The sequence below is a fragment of the Melospiza georgiana genome, chromosome 17 (assembly GCF_028018845.1).
Source record: "Melospiza georgiana isolate bMelGeo1 chromosome 17, bMelGeo1.pri, whole genome shotgun sequence".
NCBI classification, from domain to species: domain Eukaryota; kingdom Metazoa; phylum Chordata; class Aves; order Passeriformes; family Passerellidae; genus Melospiza; species Melospiza georgiana.
This window is the reverse complement of record NC_080446.1, coordinates 8,666,004-8,681,047: the sequence shown is the minus strand read 5'-3', so window position 1 is coordinate 8,681,047 and position 15,044 is coordinate 8,666,004. Positions and strand designations below refer to the sequence as shown.

At 55.3% G+C, this 15,044-nt stretch overlaps 2 protein-coding genes across 2 annotated transcripts in view; both read right to left on the bottom strand.

The window, feature by feature from the left end:
* Positions 1-8,983, bottom strand: part of HNF4A (hepatocyte nuclear factor 4 alpha) — a 34,861-nt gene extending 25,878 nt beyond the window's left edge. The window contains exon 1 of the mRNA XM_058036180.1: positions 8,783-8,983. Within this exon, the coding sequence (XP_057892163.1) occupies positions 8,783-8,831 (49 nt within the window). The 5' untranslated portion in view covers positions 8,832-8,983. The remainder of the gene's footprint in view (positions 1-8,782) is intronic.
* A 1,875-nt stretch (positions 8,984-10,858) lies between these two features.
* Positions 10,859-14,544, bottom strand: R3HDML (R3H domain containing like). The gene is made up of 5 exons (XM_058036434.1): positions 14,284-14,544; positions 12,971-13,089; positions 12,275-12,407; positions 11,093-11,208; positions 10,859-10,991 (listed from the first exon to the last, which is right to left on the bottom strand). Exons 1-5 carry the CDS (start codon positions 14,542-14,544, stop codon positions 10,859-10,861), a joined length of 762 nt encoding a protein of 253 aa, XP_057892417.1.
* Positions 14,545-15,044: the final 500 nt, after the last annotated feature.

Here is a 15,044-nt window from a genome sequence, read left to right as displayed (position 1 = left end):
GGAGGGGGCCACAAAGGGAACACTAAAAACCTTTCTGGTAAGGACTCTGTGCAACCAGTAAAGTTTGCACTGGAAGTGTTTTTCTCTTAGTTGCTTCTAAGCTTTCATTCTGAGGGCTGAGAAGAGGCTGGCCACTGCAGATCTGGCTCAGGGGCAGAGGCTATTCTGTGAGTGGCAGGATCTGTCCCCAGGCCAGCTGAGGCTGCAGCCCAGGGCAGTAATGCCAGGCACTGGGAACTGGCCTGACAATGACTAAATAATTTCCCAGACAGCACAGGCAGTCACTGGGGTATCCATGGGATGCCAGCCTGACTCCATCACCTCTTCCCCCAGGAGCCACAGCACCCAGCATGCTGCCCATGTTGGGGTATCTCTCCCTTGAGCCCCAGAACCAACCTGGGGACATGATCCACCACCACCCACAAAGCTGCTATGTGCACCCTGCACGAAGCAAAACAGAAACCAGAGACATGGGGGTCCCATGCTCTGAGGACCAGCAATACCAGTGGGAATGAGCATATTTTGGCAGCTCCAAACCCACACTGGACACCCTTCATTCAATGCCCTTCATTCACATAAACTCTGCAGCGCTGGCTCTGCAGCTGCTTCTCTCCCTGCTGCAAGTGCTGGGGGAGCAGGGGGGTACCTGGTGTTTCCTGGAACAGGTGGTATCTGCTGCCATGCATCTTCCAGGGGCGCTCAGCTCCGTGGGCAGGGCTAGGGCAGTCTGGGCCCGGGCTGGGGCCGTGCAGCCGGCGAGCCCCCCGCGGGCAGCGGGGCACGAGCCATGCCCAGGAGCTGCTTGTGGTGCAGAGCAGGAACAGGCTAATCCCTTAATGCTGGTCACAATGAGATTTGATGGGGAGCAGCAGTTTGTGCTGCAGAGCCACAGGTTTTAAAGGGTTCTGGCCACTACCCGGAGGAAAATTATAAGGTGGCTCTGGGTCTGTGCCGTGCTGCCAGTGCCAGCAGTAGTGCCCGCTGCTTTCTGAGCCACCTTTCTGAGGTCTCTGCCTGCTCTCTGCCCTGACACTGGGTTTCTTTAGGGCAGGGATACCTGACCATATGTGCAGGCCTGGAGGTTGACCCAGAAATTGTGCCTGGGTGTGGGTCTGGCTCCTGAGGGAGAAGCTGACTGCTTTTGGTTTAAAGTGTTTCTATATAAATAGCCAGAACACCATATCCTTGAGCAGCAACCTTGGTCTCCCCTCCCAACTGACATCACAATGCAGGATGACTCAGTCCAGAGGGGAGCAGAGAGGCTGCTGAGCACCCAGAGTTTTCTTCTCTGCGGAAGTGCGGTCTGGCAAGTGTGGCCAAGTGTTCATGGTGGAGGAGGAAAACTGTGTGAGGGAATGGAGTGGCATTCACTAGGGTTCCACAGGCACTGAGTGACTGGATTGCTGAAAGGGGGACCTGGGCAACTCTGAATTCAGCCCTGGGCTGCATGGCTATGACCCAACTAGGGCCAGGTCTCATTAGTCTCTGTGTCCAGAAGAACCAACTCAGGGACAAACCCATGTGAAACACCCATTTTCCTGCATTTTCCTTCCTCCTTGGATGACTCTTCCTGCCAAGCCCACCTCTGCTTTTGCTGTGCCAAGGAGAAGAGAGCTCATTCCTGCCCTCCAGACATCAGGCCCCAAGCAGCACCTCGAAGGCACTAGCCTAATCGAGCAAAACATTCCTAAACCATTCCTGTCCTGTCTCCACGAGCTTCTGCTTCCACTCAGGCCTGCCTGAGGTATATTTGAGTTAATCTGGAGTGCCCACAGTCAGCAGCTTCCAGAATGCTCCTGGTGGGTCAGGAATGGGGAGTGAGCAGCAGCTCTGTGCCCAGGGAGGGGTATGCTGGCAACAGGGGCTGATGCCCAACATTCCCACGTGGAGCAGGGCTGGGACTGAACTGTGTGTAACCCCATGACACCTCCCTGCACCCCTGTGTTGCCACACAGGTTTTAGTGGCTGGAACAGGCAAACACACCCAAGTCAACAGACATTTCTCCCAGACAATGGCAGTCTCCAGGCACACACCCATGGATGAGCCACAGGCAGCACTCAGCTCTGCTTCCACCACCTTGGTCCCACCACCTTGGTGGCTGTAGCCATGATATTTTCTGAAAAATCCTTTTGCTAGGATGTTTTCTCCTGAGAAGCTGAGAGGCCTCAGGAACAAAATGTAAACAATTATTATCTGCTGCTGTGGAGTGCAACAGGTGCATCTTTGGTTGGTCTCATGTGGTTGTTTCTAATTAATGGCCAATCATGGTCCAGCTGTCTCAGACTGTCTGGTCAGCCATGATTTTATTATCATTCCTTCTTTTTCCTTGCTAGCCTTCTGATTAAATCCTTTCTTCTATTCTTTTAGTATAGTTTTAATATAATATATATCATAAAATAATAAATCAGCCTTCTGAAACATGGAGTCAGATTCTCATCTCTTCTCTCGTCCCGGGACCCCTGTGAACACCACCACAGGACTCTAGGCAGGGCTTTGGATCTGAAGCCTGGCTGTTCCCCTTGTCTCTCCTGCCCCCTTATTCCACTCTTTATTTCCTGTTGCCACCTTTGGCCTGCCCACAATGAAACTCTGCATGAGCTGCTCCCTCAGGCATCCATCAGTGCTTTGTCTTTCTTCCCTGCTGTGCCACCTCCACCTGAGCATGCCTGTCCCCAGCACAGGACCAGCTCAAGCAGCAGCCCCTTGGCATGGGCTATCAAGTCTTTGGGGACAGTGTGGCAAAATGATCAGCATGCCTTAGGAGCAGAGAGGGACAGAAGTGGCTGAGTGGGGCAGGAGGAGCTGGGCTCTGCCTCCATGAGGGGCACTGGGCCATAAACCCAGCATGGTGGCTGTCGTTTGTGTGTTGGCAAACACGTTGAGTGAGCTCGACTGTTGATTCTGACCATATAAACCAGTGTTGTGGCACTTGTTCAGGTTTGTGCAGGTTTTACAGCTCTTGTTCTGAGAAGTATCCATGTATTTGGTTTTGCTCCTTCCTTCAAGTCTGTCTATTGACATTGGCTCTCCTAACCAGAGCGTTGGGCCATGCCAGGAAGCTGAGTGTGCGTCTCTCCTTGTGTTTCCCACTTTCCCAGGAGTTATCACCTATAAAATCTCACACACACCCATGGCTGGGACAGGTGCAGAGGCAGGTGAAAGGTGTCTGCTGGTCCCCACCACTGGTTGGTGGGTTTGGGTTCCCTGTGCTCAGTGACACGAGATGAGCCACCCACCCTGACAGATGGATGAGCAGAGCTGCAGGGAAGGTCCTGCCCTGGGATTCTGGAGTGGAATGAGCAAGGTCTGAGTTTTGTAGGGCTGTGATGAAAACCAGGCTGTCAAACCAACTTGGATATGCAGAGAAGGAGAAGATGCTCCCAGAGCACCATCACAGAGGATATGGGCTATGCCTGGTCACCTGCTATGCAGGCACACACTATCATCCATTCCTACCTCCAGTCCTCCTCCCAGCAGGAGCTGCCAGCAGCAGTTGTGCCCTCAGGGACACCTTGCTGCTGGAGGCTCAGGGGCTTGAGCTCACAGTGATGGTCCCCATCTCTCTCTCAGCACCAGAGCTCCATTACCATGGGGATGCAGCTGGAATCCCTCTGGTGACTGCAGGATTTTGGGATAGAAAGTCTGGTCCAGCCTTGCAGAGCCAGAGTCTGTTTGCTCCTTGACTTTCACAGCCACTTCTTCTGCCTGAGCTGCCCCTCCCACCCCTTTGGTGCAGCATCCTGAGCCTACCTTTATTTTTTGAGACATGTATTTCCTGAAGGGATTTGCTGAGTGATCTCTGTTGATGCTCAGGCTGAAGCTTGGACAGGAGCTGTTCCTGGGAGGAATTGCTTCTGGGACCCAGCTTTGCTCAGAGGCCCCAGTGCCCAGAGCAGGAGAGCAGAGCCCTCAGCCTCACGTTCACCCTACAACCCCTACCTTGAAATTCACCTTCTGTGAAAATTCTGCAACATTTGCCATTTCCACATACATTTCTGCCAGGAACCTTGTTTGCTTGAATATTTGAGGAAAGCAAACAGAGAAGGAGCCTGAACACAAACAGTCATGGATTTTTTTTTTTTTTTGCAGTCTTTGCCCTGTTCTAACCCCAAGCCTGCCAGCAGAGATGCTTGCAGCCATCCCCTGATGTTCCCCTTGGCTCTGCCCTGTGCCCCACTGCTGGCCTTGGTCCTGCTCCAAATAGTGCTGTATCTAGAAGAAACTCACCCAGCCCTTGCTGCCTGTGGGACCACCATCACTCACCGCCCCTTTCCACCCATGCTAAGTAAACATTTTTTAATGCCATTTAAGAAATATCAGCAGATAACTAACAGAGTATGACTGGCAGACCTACACCAGCCCTGCTGAGCTCAGAACATTTCTCAGGCACTTCTCAGGCACTTCCTGAGCCTCTTGCTGCTCACCTTCCAGAGCTGGAGCTCATTTCCTGCTGCCTGCAGCCCTCTGGGCTCACTCCCCCTATAAAAATACCATTGTGTTTCAAGCAAAGCCGAAGCTGAGGGAGTGCTGCTGGCCCCATAAATGGCTGGAATGAGGTGGGAGAAGTCACAGCCTTGTGGGTAAGTGCAGACACCCTGTGACACTGAGCAGCATCCCCAGCTCTTCCCCAAGGAAACCTTCACCAAGCACCAGCAAACAGCTCTTGGGAGCAGGCCAAGGTGCTAACACAGTGATTGTGCCTTTTGCATCCCAGCAAATACCTGTGCTTATTCCTGGCTGCACCAATACCCTGCTCAGGCACTGGAAAGTGCTGACCTTGCCAGCACCAGGGTTACAGCCACCCCAATATCCAGCAGGGATGGCCAGAGTTGGGACAAGGAAAGAGGCTGTGCCAGGTGTCCTCAGACCCATCAGTCCCTGTTGGCTGCCAGGCCTTGGACACAGACACCAGGACTAAACAGAGGAATTAAAGAGCAGTTGAGGAGGAAAAGCTCAGTTCAGGTCATGTCTAGAGGAAACCTCTAAAAAATTCAATGCATTTGGCAGCAAAAATTAAAAATACTTAGAAAATTGGCCCCCTCTTATGTTTCTCAGTTGAAACTCTCGCCCACACCTGACCAGAGCTCCTGAGCAGCAATGATATCTGGCATTTTTCAGCTGTTTTCCAAAGCTGCTTCACTGAGCAGGGCCAGCCCTGATCAAGCACTGGTCCCTGCTGTAACCACCAGCCCTGGGGATCCCCAGCTCTGAGGAGATCCAAAATATGAAGGGGTGGTGCTGCCTGCACTGGGAGTGAGACCAATTGGCCAAATCGTGCCCAAGTCTCAGTGGGAGGATAAAGGTGGATCAAGAGGCTCACCCCTTCCTCACTGCCCAGGAGATGTTCCCCTTTCCCCCTCTCCATCCTCCACCTCCTCACACATCTATTTACAGCTTCCTGCAGGGATTTAGCTCACAGCCTGTCCTCAGCAGGTGCTGGTGAGGATTGTGAATGTGCCTCCAGCTCCAGGTCTCTCCAGAGCTGCAGCATCACTCCCTTCTCCCCGAGGGACCCCCCCAGGGTGCCAGGGGACAGGCCAGCTTTGTCACTGCCTGGCAGGGCATCCTCCAGGTCCTTTACACAAGGCACAGCTCAGATGGGAGGGAAATTAGTGCCCCTGAGGTGTCATTTAGGGAAAATGTTGGTGACAGTCTGGGGCAGGGATGAGTGGGAGGGTTGCAGTAACTGCAGTGGGGGGATGCTCTTACTGATGCCACCACTGCCAAGAGAGGGCCAGACCTGTCCCCAAGGCTGAATGCCAGTGCCAAGCTTCCCCATTAGGATGTACCCCTGGCTTCAGATGGATGCTGAAATCCTGAAGCGCCTAAGAGAGATGGGGAGAAGGGGAAATCAGAAAAATCCTTCCATCTATTTAAAGAAACTGAAAATAACTCTGTGACCCTCTCCAAGGCTGAAGGCTCCTCTGGAGGACCCAGGTGTGCCTCCATCAGGCTTACCAGCTCCATGGGCTGTCCTGCTGAGGGCTGGGAGCTGCCAGGGCATCACTGTGGGCATGGCTGGCACCACAGCTGAGTGAGCTCCACCACTGCTTTGCAAGGGAACAAACATCCCAGTGTCCCTGGGTAGGGTTTGGCCACCACTTTGCCATCTGCAGGATGGTGCATCCCCACTGCTGTGCCCTCTCTGCTGCCCAGCCCCAGCCCAGTCCTACAGAGCTGCCAGGGAAGCCAGGCACTGCCCAGTCCCCATCCCACCAAGCCTTCCTCACCTCTATTTGGATAACTTTTTCACCCATTTCATTTATGAGGACTCCCCTCCTTCTGCCAACACTCTGAGTTTCCTCTCACTTCAGTCTGGGAGGCCCATCTTGCTTTTTTATTCTCCTTATTTCTCTCTCCCCCTTGCCTGGCCCCAGGCTTGCAGCAGGTGCTGGCCAGAGCTGCTTTTGTTGGGCCATGGGAGCAGATGGGGAGAGCAGCCACAGGTGGGATGGGCAGTGATTCCTCCCCAGCCACAGGTGGGATGGGCAGTGATTCCTCCCCAGCCACCCCACAGCACCTGGCTCTGCCTGCACTTGCCCTGCACTCAGCACGTGGCTCACTTACTGACTCTCAGACTGAAAAGCTAAAACAAAAACAACTTTAAAAATTGTAATTAATAAAAATAATTTTTAAAAAAATTCAGGAGAAAATTACTGTCAGAAAAGTTTACCTGCCTGTGTTTAAGGTCACTGATGTGCCAGGGCTTGCAAGTGACTGCTCACATTAGCGCCAGTTGCGAGTGAGCAGAATAACTTCATCCTAAGTGATTAAAGAACTTGTTCAGCCTCTCCTGCTGCATGTGCCAGGCAAATCTGGATTCTCACTGCAGAAATGGGGTTGGCTTTGCACCCTGGGGCAAAGCTGGATGCAGGCACCCTGGGTGTGGGGACAGCCAGAGCTGGCCACCCTGCACCACCACATCTCCCAGGCTGGTGGGAACATCCCTTGAACCTCTCCTTTGCAAATGAGGTGCAGGTCAGGCCCTGGCAGCTGGGTGGGTCAGGAGCCATCTGGGGCTGCAGCCTGGGGGATGCTCAGCACTGGCTCCTCCTGGGCCAGTTCCCACTCCAGGATCCGACCCTGTGCCCATCTCAGAGGAATCAATCCTTCCTTTCACCAGCTCACGTGTCCTTCACCACACAGCTCCTTGCACTTTGTCCAAGCAGCACCAGCTGACACAAAGACACAGCCTGCACTAAACAGACCAAAACCTGGACAGTTTTCTGGGCATTTTTCTGCTGCTGGAACCTGCAGCTCAGAGGCAGGAGTGAACAGAGCTCCTCCAGAGACCTGGCTGCTGCAGGCTGGGGATGCACAACTGGCTAAAAGCAGGCTAAAACTCAGCATTCTGTAACTGCTTGATCACCACTGCCTGCTCCAGTGACACCACAGCAGATCCTGTATAATTCCTACACATTTCCGTTGCCGTAGACCATGGACCCACCAAAATGCTGACACGGCCTGTGTCTGCCCATGGCTCACTGTGGGGTGATGTTACCTGAAATAAAGTGATCTGCAGGGCACTAAAGTGCTGGGGGCTGGGGCAAGGAGACACAGGAATGCCACAACAGAGTTGGGTTAGGGCTGGAGGTGACACCAGCGGGAGGCTGCAGCCTGGATCAAGGGAAGCAATCACCCCAAGAGAGGCCATGAGCAAAGTGCAAGAAGGTGGTCTAGGAGTCCCACAAGCCCTCCTGGGACCTGGGTTTGCACACACAGTACCTGGAAAGTGGGCTGGGCAGGGGCTGCACACTTGTAAAAGAGAAGAGGAACAGGACATGAAAAATAGTAAGGAAAGCAAGGTAGTGTGATGGGGAGCCCCATGGAGTGTGATGAAAAGCCAGAGGAAGCGATGGAGAGCCCTTGAGAGTGATGGAGAGCCATGAGGATCTGATGGAGAGCCACGAGGAAGTGCTGGAGCACCATGAGGATGTGATGGAGAACCTCTTAACTGTGAGACCTCACCTGGTGGGACCTCACTCCCCAGCCTGGCCATGCCCAGGGAACCAGGGTTCCCAGAACACAGGGGACCAAACCAGCTGTGTGGGGAAGCTGCCACACAGGCACAGTTGGCCCATCCTGAGGATAACCATGGGCTGATGTCAGCCCAGCCAAGGGCATCTGTCCCAAGGGGTCCACCTCCATTTGTTGGCAGCTAGCATCTGTCAGAGCCAAGGGGCACAACACGGGGCTGCTCCACCCTGGGAGCACAGACACGGGCCTGGCAGGCATCTCGCTGTGCCCAGGTGACCAGGCAGCATTGTGCCACCTGAGGCTGTGCCCTGCAGAGGCTGGAGGCTGCTGCTTGTCCAGGCACTCCACTCCCTGCTGGGAAAGCTGCCCAGCCATAATGCTGGCCCTCGGAGGGAGCACAGCGCTGGCAGGTGCCCGCTGTGCCCACTCACAGCCCGGGCATGCCACGGGCCACCTGCAGCCTGTGTGTCCTAGGGCAGCACTTCACCTCCTCGAAACTGCTGCCACTTCTGCTGTGATCCCAGCAGCAGCAGCAGCAGCCCCTCTGCCAGCACGTGGGGCCGCTCTGCTCCCTCAGGCACGTGCCTTCCTCTTTGGGTCAAGCAGCGTGAAAGCGAGAAAACACACACATAGAGGATTTCCATCACATCCAAATCAGCCAGAACCCTTCTCCTGCCTCCACCTCCAGCCTTGCCTGAGGCAGGGGGGGCACGGCGGGGCTGGGGGCTGCTGCTGGCCGCTGGCAGCCCCGCTCCCCGAGCGACGGCAGGCCGGCAGCGCGGGCGCTGGGAACGCTGTACTCACCATATGGAGCCTCCATCTTAGCGCTTAGCTGGGTGCCTACATTGACCATGTCTCGCCGGCTACCGCTATGGGGACTTGGGGCGAAAACCACAGGAAGTAGAGGAATAAAAAAGAAAGGTAAATAAATAAATAAAAAAATGTCTCTCACTAAGGAACTAGGTGAAGGCAGGAGGGAGCGCGGAGAGGCAGGGCGAGGAAACCTGCCTCTCCTGTTATCTTATTGATTCGCTTAATCAGGGCTAATGTGGGTGGAGATGTTAAATAGTAACCAAGCTCTTATGGAAACCAATCTGCAAGGTGCCGTTGCTGTAGCTATAGTAACTGCTGCCAAGCTAGAAACTCAAACACGGCTTTTACTGGACTCTTTTGGGGCTCCCGCTTGCAGATGGTGTCAAGGCCGGGGCAGCCGCCGGGCTGGGGTTCACCCCTGGCCACGGGGAGTGGGGCCAGCCACATCCAGCTCTGCAGTGCCCCACGTGCTGCTGGGTTTGTGCCATCACCTGCCCGAGGTGGGAAAATCAGGTATGAGACTGTGTACTGCGAAGGGAAAACACAGCCTGGGGGGCCAGGGGCTGTGGGACAAGTGTAGGGACCAGCAAGGGCACAGCAGAGCCTGGCTGAGGCACGAGGGGCAAAGTGCCCAGGCCATGAGTTGGGGTTTGTCTGCCTGGTGCCAAACCAGAGAGGTTTCTTGGGGATGCTGTGGTGGATGCAGGGTGATACCCTGAGCACAGGGTGCTTGCAGCTCCTCCCTGTCTCTCTCTGTTCCCAAATCTCAAAGTGCCACAGCCACTTATGCTCATCTGTGCTCCCTCTGCAACTGCTGCATCCAGGACCTCATGGTAGCAGATGTGCAGATGGGCTCCCCATGAGGCTGTGGCAGCCCCTGTGCCGCTGAGGGCTCCATGTCAGGAGCAGTCTGGGCTGCCAGGGGCTGTGCTGAAGCCAGCAGGGCCATGTGCAACAAGTGTTGCTGAGAGGACACCAAGTACGTGGGGAATCCAGAGCTGAAGCTGAAAAAATGATTATCCATCAGCACAGAGCCTTCCATATCTCCTGTACATCTCAGGAGGAGACCAGGCTGAAGGAGGCACAGAGGGGTCCAGTCTCAGGATCCCCTCAACACCTCAGCTATTGAAAGCCTGTAGCCCTGAGGGGGCCAAATTAGGGATATCTGCTCCTCTGGAATGGAAAAGCACATCCCAAGGGAGCTTGCAGCGGGGAGAGTGCTGCTGAATGCAGAGGGCTGCAGCACAGGAATCCACAGCTGGATGCTCAGATCCAAGGACTCGTAATTCAGGCATCCCTGAGTTTGCTGAGTGCTGAGAGGTTCTGGAGAGGGAAGGCGTGTGGATAACAGGGTGTGCAAGATACAGCAGTGGGATGGTGTGGGACAGCATGGGCGGGACACTGAGTGTGTGGCCCTTCAGCGTCACCATCAGCCCGTGTCCCAGCAGTGCTGGCTTCTCCCACACGATGGAGCAAAGCGCCCAGGCATCTCCTGTGCCCGTAGCCCGTGGCCCCACTGAGGGCATCTGCCCCCCCTTTGCTGCTTACACCCCAAACCAGAGCAGAATCACTGGCTCGGTGTTACCCCGAGGCTGTGAGTGAGGGAGAACCAACACAAGCATGGGGGTCTCCAGGCTGCTTTATTGGGGGGCTCAGAGCTGGGGGCCCCACAGTCGGAGGGGCTGCTGTGAAGAGGAGCATGCTCGGGGCTCCCCACTTATCCAGCTGCTCACCACGAGGGGAACATCTCGGAACGCTTACACCAGCCTTAGCACCGAGGGGAAAACCCCCTGAGTCTGCAGAGCAGGGACCATGCCAGCCAGCCCCACTCCCTCCATGCACCCCAAAATCTTCCTCATTTCAGAAAACAGGGACCTGCACTGTCCGTAGTTCCTCCAAGGTGGGAAGCAGCCAGACAGCACTGCTGGAGATGTGTTAGAAAAGCATTTTCCTACGTGCCATTAGGATGAAGCGGGTTGGACAGCCAGGCTGCCAGGGGGGTCAGTGTTATAAATAATTGTTGTTCACCCCATCTCCATTGCCAGGGCTCCTCGTGGGGCTGCAGCCCTAGAACCAGCTGACTTGGTTGGATTTGACTCCGCTGAAGCACATGTTGTTGGAGCAGCCCCCGCCGTAGCTGGGGGGGCAGGCTGAGCACGGCCGCCCCACCTTGTAGGGCGCTTCTCCCAGCCAGTTACCCCTAAAAGGAGAGGAGGGCATCACCTCTGAGCATCATCAGCCCACTGCTGACACTGCTGTGGGGACGGAGGATGGCACGGGGGGCTGTCCCCAGTCACTTACTTGATGGCATAGTTGCAGACCAGGAGGATGGCGTGACGCCACGTGCTGCCCCACACCCGCACGTTGGCACAGGTGCCCAGGGCACAGCCCAGGCGGCTCGAGGTTGCCCACACCATCTGTGCCAGGACAGAGAACACACACTGTTGGTGTCTATCCACCCAGACATCCACAGCTGATAGCCCCAGGATGCCAGCTCAAGGCTCTGTTTCCCCATGGAATTGCATCCCAGCTGCCCCAATCGCTTTGGCTGGATGCTGCCCCATCACAGGCAGTGCTTTTTTATCAGAGGATGACTTTTTAATCTCCCTCTCCTATCTGAACCTGCCTTGCCAAGCTCACATCCATGAGCAGCAGAGTCTGGGTCACTGCTCCAATTTACCCAAATTAGCTCCTAAACCTCACACTGAATGATGGCCAGCAGCTTACCCTGCACACAGGGAGGTCGAACAGAGACTAAAGCTCCTCCTAAAGCCTCTCTAGGTTAAATCTCTTCCATAAAAAGTGTATATTGCCCTTTTGCAACCAAGAGCATCCCTGAGTATCCTCATGGATGAGCCACATGGGAATGCAGATGCTCAGGTAAGGGTTGGAGCCATGAAGAAGAGGTAATTAGGGGTTGGCACAGCTCTGCAGCCAGGCAGAGGAACAGAGGAGTTTTCCATCTTGTGCTGGCCAGGCTGTGTGAGAATGTGCCAGGGGATGAAGGGGCTGCATTCCCAGGGAGCCAGAAACAGCTGGGTGCTATGAAGCTGTTCCATCACTGAGAAGAGGATTCATCTTGGCAAAAGTACAAAGCAGCTTTTTTTTTTCTCTTCACCACCTTTAAGTTACCAGAGGTGCAGTGAGGAGAGAAAGGCCAAAGGGCGGGGGGGGGGGGAAAGCTTCTAAAAAGTTGAAAGCTCCTTGTCAACTGGCCAGAAAGTCCCAGCTGCTCCTCCAGTTGGTTGTAAACCCATGTGACCTTCCTGCAACAGCCCAAATGCTGGAAAAGCACGGGGTGGGAGGGCATTGCTGGCATTGCTGTGTCCAGCAGACAGACTGCCAGCTGCCAGGGTTTGACCTGCCTGATCTAAAGCTGGAGCTGCCAGGGTTTGACCCTGCATCCCAGCTGCTGCTGGCAGAGGAGCTGTGAGCTGCACAAGGCTCCCCTTGCATCTGGAGCGCGGGGGCTGCAGGGCTCACCTGTGTGTAGTGGCTGCAGACGGAGCCGCTGCACTTGGAGGGGCAGCGGGGGTTGCACTCCCGGGGCTGGGGGAAGGAGTAGTGCTGCTTCTCCTGGTGCCAGGACTTCACCATGTCCAGCACAGAGCGGTACCTGTAACGGTGCTACAGCTTAGCTGGATCTCCTCCACATCAGGGGTCATGGGAGAAGGAAAGGAAGGGAAAGATCCACAAGGAGGAAGTGGAGGAGAGAAATTATCTGGGCCCAGGGCTCACTGGGAACAAGCATTCCTGGGAAAAAGAGGGTAAGGACGTCCTTGTGCCAAGCCCACTCGTGCTCAAGGCCAGAAGACCAGAGACACCTGAGCACTCAGCCACGTGGAGGAGATCCAGGACCCATATCCCCCTGGTCTGGGTGCCTGGCAGAGAAGAGAATAATGGCAAACTTCCCAAATGAGCAGCAGGCACCTCCGCTTTCCTGTATTTACCCTTCTGCAAGAGAAGGGTAGGAGAAGGAGAAGCTCTCCAGGAGAAGGAGAGCTGGGCCCTCCTCCTCCACCCCGGGGTCCTTGACATGCCTCTCAGCTCTATCTCACTCCATGCAATGCCAGCTCAGAGCCCCTCTGCTCCTTGGCTGAGGGGCTGCAGCTGCTCCTCCTGCAGCCCCGTGGGGTGTGGGGGTTTCCCAGGAGCTCCCTGTGCCTGCAGGGCACTCACCTGCCCGATTGGATGGAGAGGTTCTGTCCCACGTACTTCATCAGCTCGGGGGGGCCATGGTCCCACAGGCAGCGCGCAGCCCACGCCTCCGCGGCCCTGGCCAAACGCTCATCCCACACCTGGGCAGGGAAGGGAAAGGGCACGCAGGAGTTTTGGATTCCCACAGGAGGGAAGAGGAGAAACCTGCTCCCTCATGCTATGTGGGCTTTCTGAGCACCCCTGAGTGTTCAAAAAATAGGACTCATGCATCAGGCTAGAGGATGTCCAGGGGAAGGAAGCACAGCAGCATGTCCAGGAGCCATGGACCTCCCCAGCTGCTGCCACAGCTCTGGACACACAGCGTAGCAGAGCAGGGATGCCATGCAGTGCTGCAAACCCTGTCTGTGTGATTCCTTCCAAGAATGAGCTCCTGCACAAGGTGGAGCTGAGCACAGGGGTGAAACCCTGCCGCCTCACAGCTGTCCCAGCCCTCAGTGCAGCCCTGGCCACAGCTGGTTCCTTCATGCATTATTTAAAGCTTCCTCACCCATCCTGAAGCCTCTGGGGAGATGCCTGTGTGAGTTACTTTGGAAGGCAGGAATTTAGGCCAAGCAAGAAGCAGTGCAGGATGCTCCTGGGCATGTCTGACCTGCTCTGGTACCCAGCAAGCTGGGGTGCTGTGTGCTTCTCCCAGCCACATCCAGCTGCTCCCTCAGAGCAGGTCCCCTTCCTGGGAGCAGAGCAGCATGTGGCACCTCCTTCCCTGAGGGTCCTGCCCTGTGTAGGCTGGAAATAGCTCCTCTTGGAGGACCTTTAGGGCTGGGTTAGGAGCTCCAGGCAGGGAGGACAGAACCTAGGGAAAGTTCTGCCCAGGGTGACCCTCATCTGGAGCTGCCTAGCCTGTCAAGGCTGTGCATCCCTTCCTTGACTCATTCCTGAACATTTCTTCTTCTGGGAGCTGGCACCACTTGGAACAGTCAAAAGGGACCCTGTAGATTGTGATGGGATCATCCCTCACAGATGCAATTGGGGAGAGGCTTCTGCGTCAGCTTTGGGTTGGGACCTGAGCTTTTTGTGCTTGTAGCCACCTCCCAGATGTCCCAGACACAGGTCCAGAGATCCTAAATCTGCCCTCATGGGGAAACATCTCTGTGCTGGGACTCCATCCCTCCTGCACAGAGGCTGCATGGGACCCAAAAAAATCCCCCAGGACATGTGTTCAGCCAGGAATCTGGCCAACACCCTGACATCCCTCCTTGGCTAGGGCTCCCACATCAGAAGTGAGCCCTTGATCCCACCAGAGCTGTGGACCACCCTGCCACAGCCCAACTCACCATGTATTCCATATTGGCAGCGGGTGGAGACACCTGTGCCCGCACTTGGTTGTGGTAGTCCAGGATCACACCCATGTCCTGGGGGGACAGGAATCTCTTCCGCCGGCCCCGCGGGACCCCCTCGGCCCGGAGCAGCCCCGCAGCCGCGCCCGCGGGCGGGGACAGCAGCTCGGTGGCGTTGGGCAGCAGCAGGGAGCTGGACAGCGGTGTCACCCAGCAGCCCAGGGCCGTGAGGTACAGGTGCAGCTGGAGCACGGCCATGCCAGCCCGCCCTCGCTGGGAACAGCCGGCGGAGTTCTGCTCCTGCACGGAGTTAGGCAAGGACAAGGGGGATTGCTGGTCCCTGCTGCTGGTGTGCAGATCTAGGAGAGAAAACAGCACAGGCACCACTCAGGGTTGCAAACACCATGCAAGCACCATTGCCCAAAATAACGTGGAAACAAAGTTTCTTTTTCCCTATTAATAACGGTAGTTTTTCCCTATTAAAAATAGTAATATTTACAATTAATCTCTTTAATAGCCTTTTTTATCAGAGCAAACTCCCCAAGACTGTCAGGGATATACCTGGGGAATAGATTTTCTTGTTTGTTTTTAAAAAAGATAAAATCAGTAGAAAGTCTCCTCCATTTTTTCACTTATGGCACGTACCTGTGGCACAGGGGTTAGTTAGGAGTATGCTGCAGCCGTCTGCCCTGTAACTTCCCGGGAGTTCGGTTTGTTGAATAAATCCCCAGCACAAACAGAAACCTCACACAGATAAA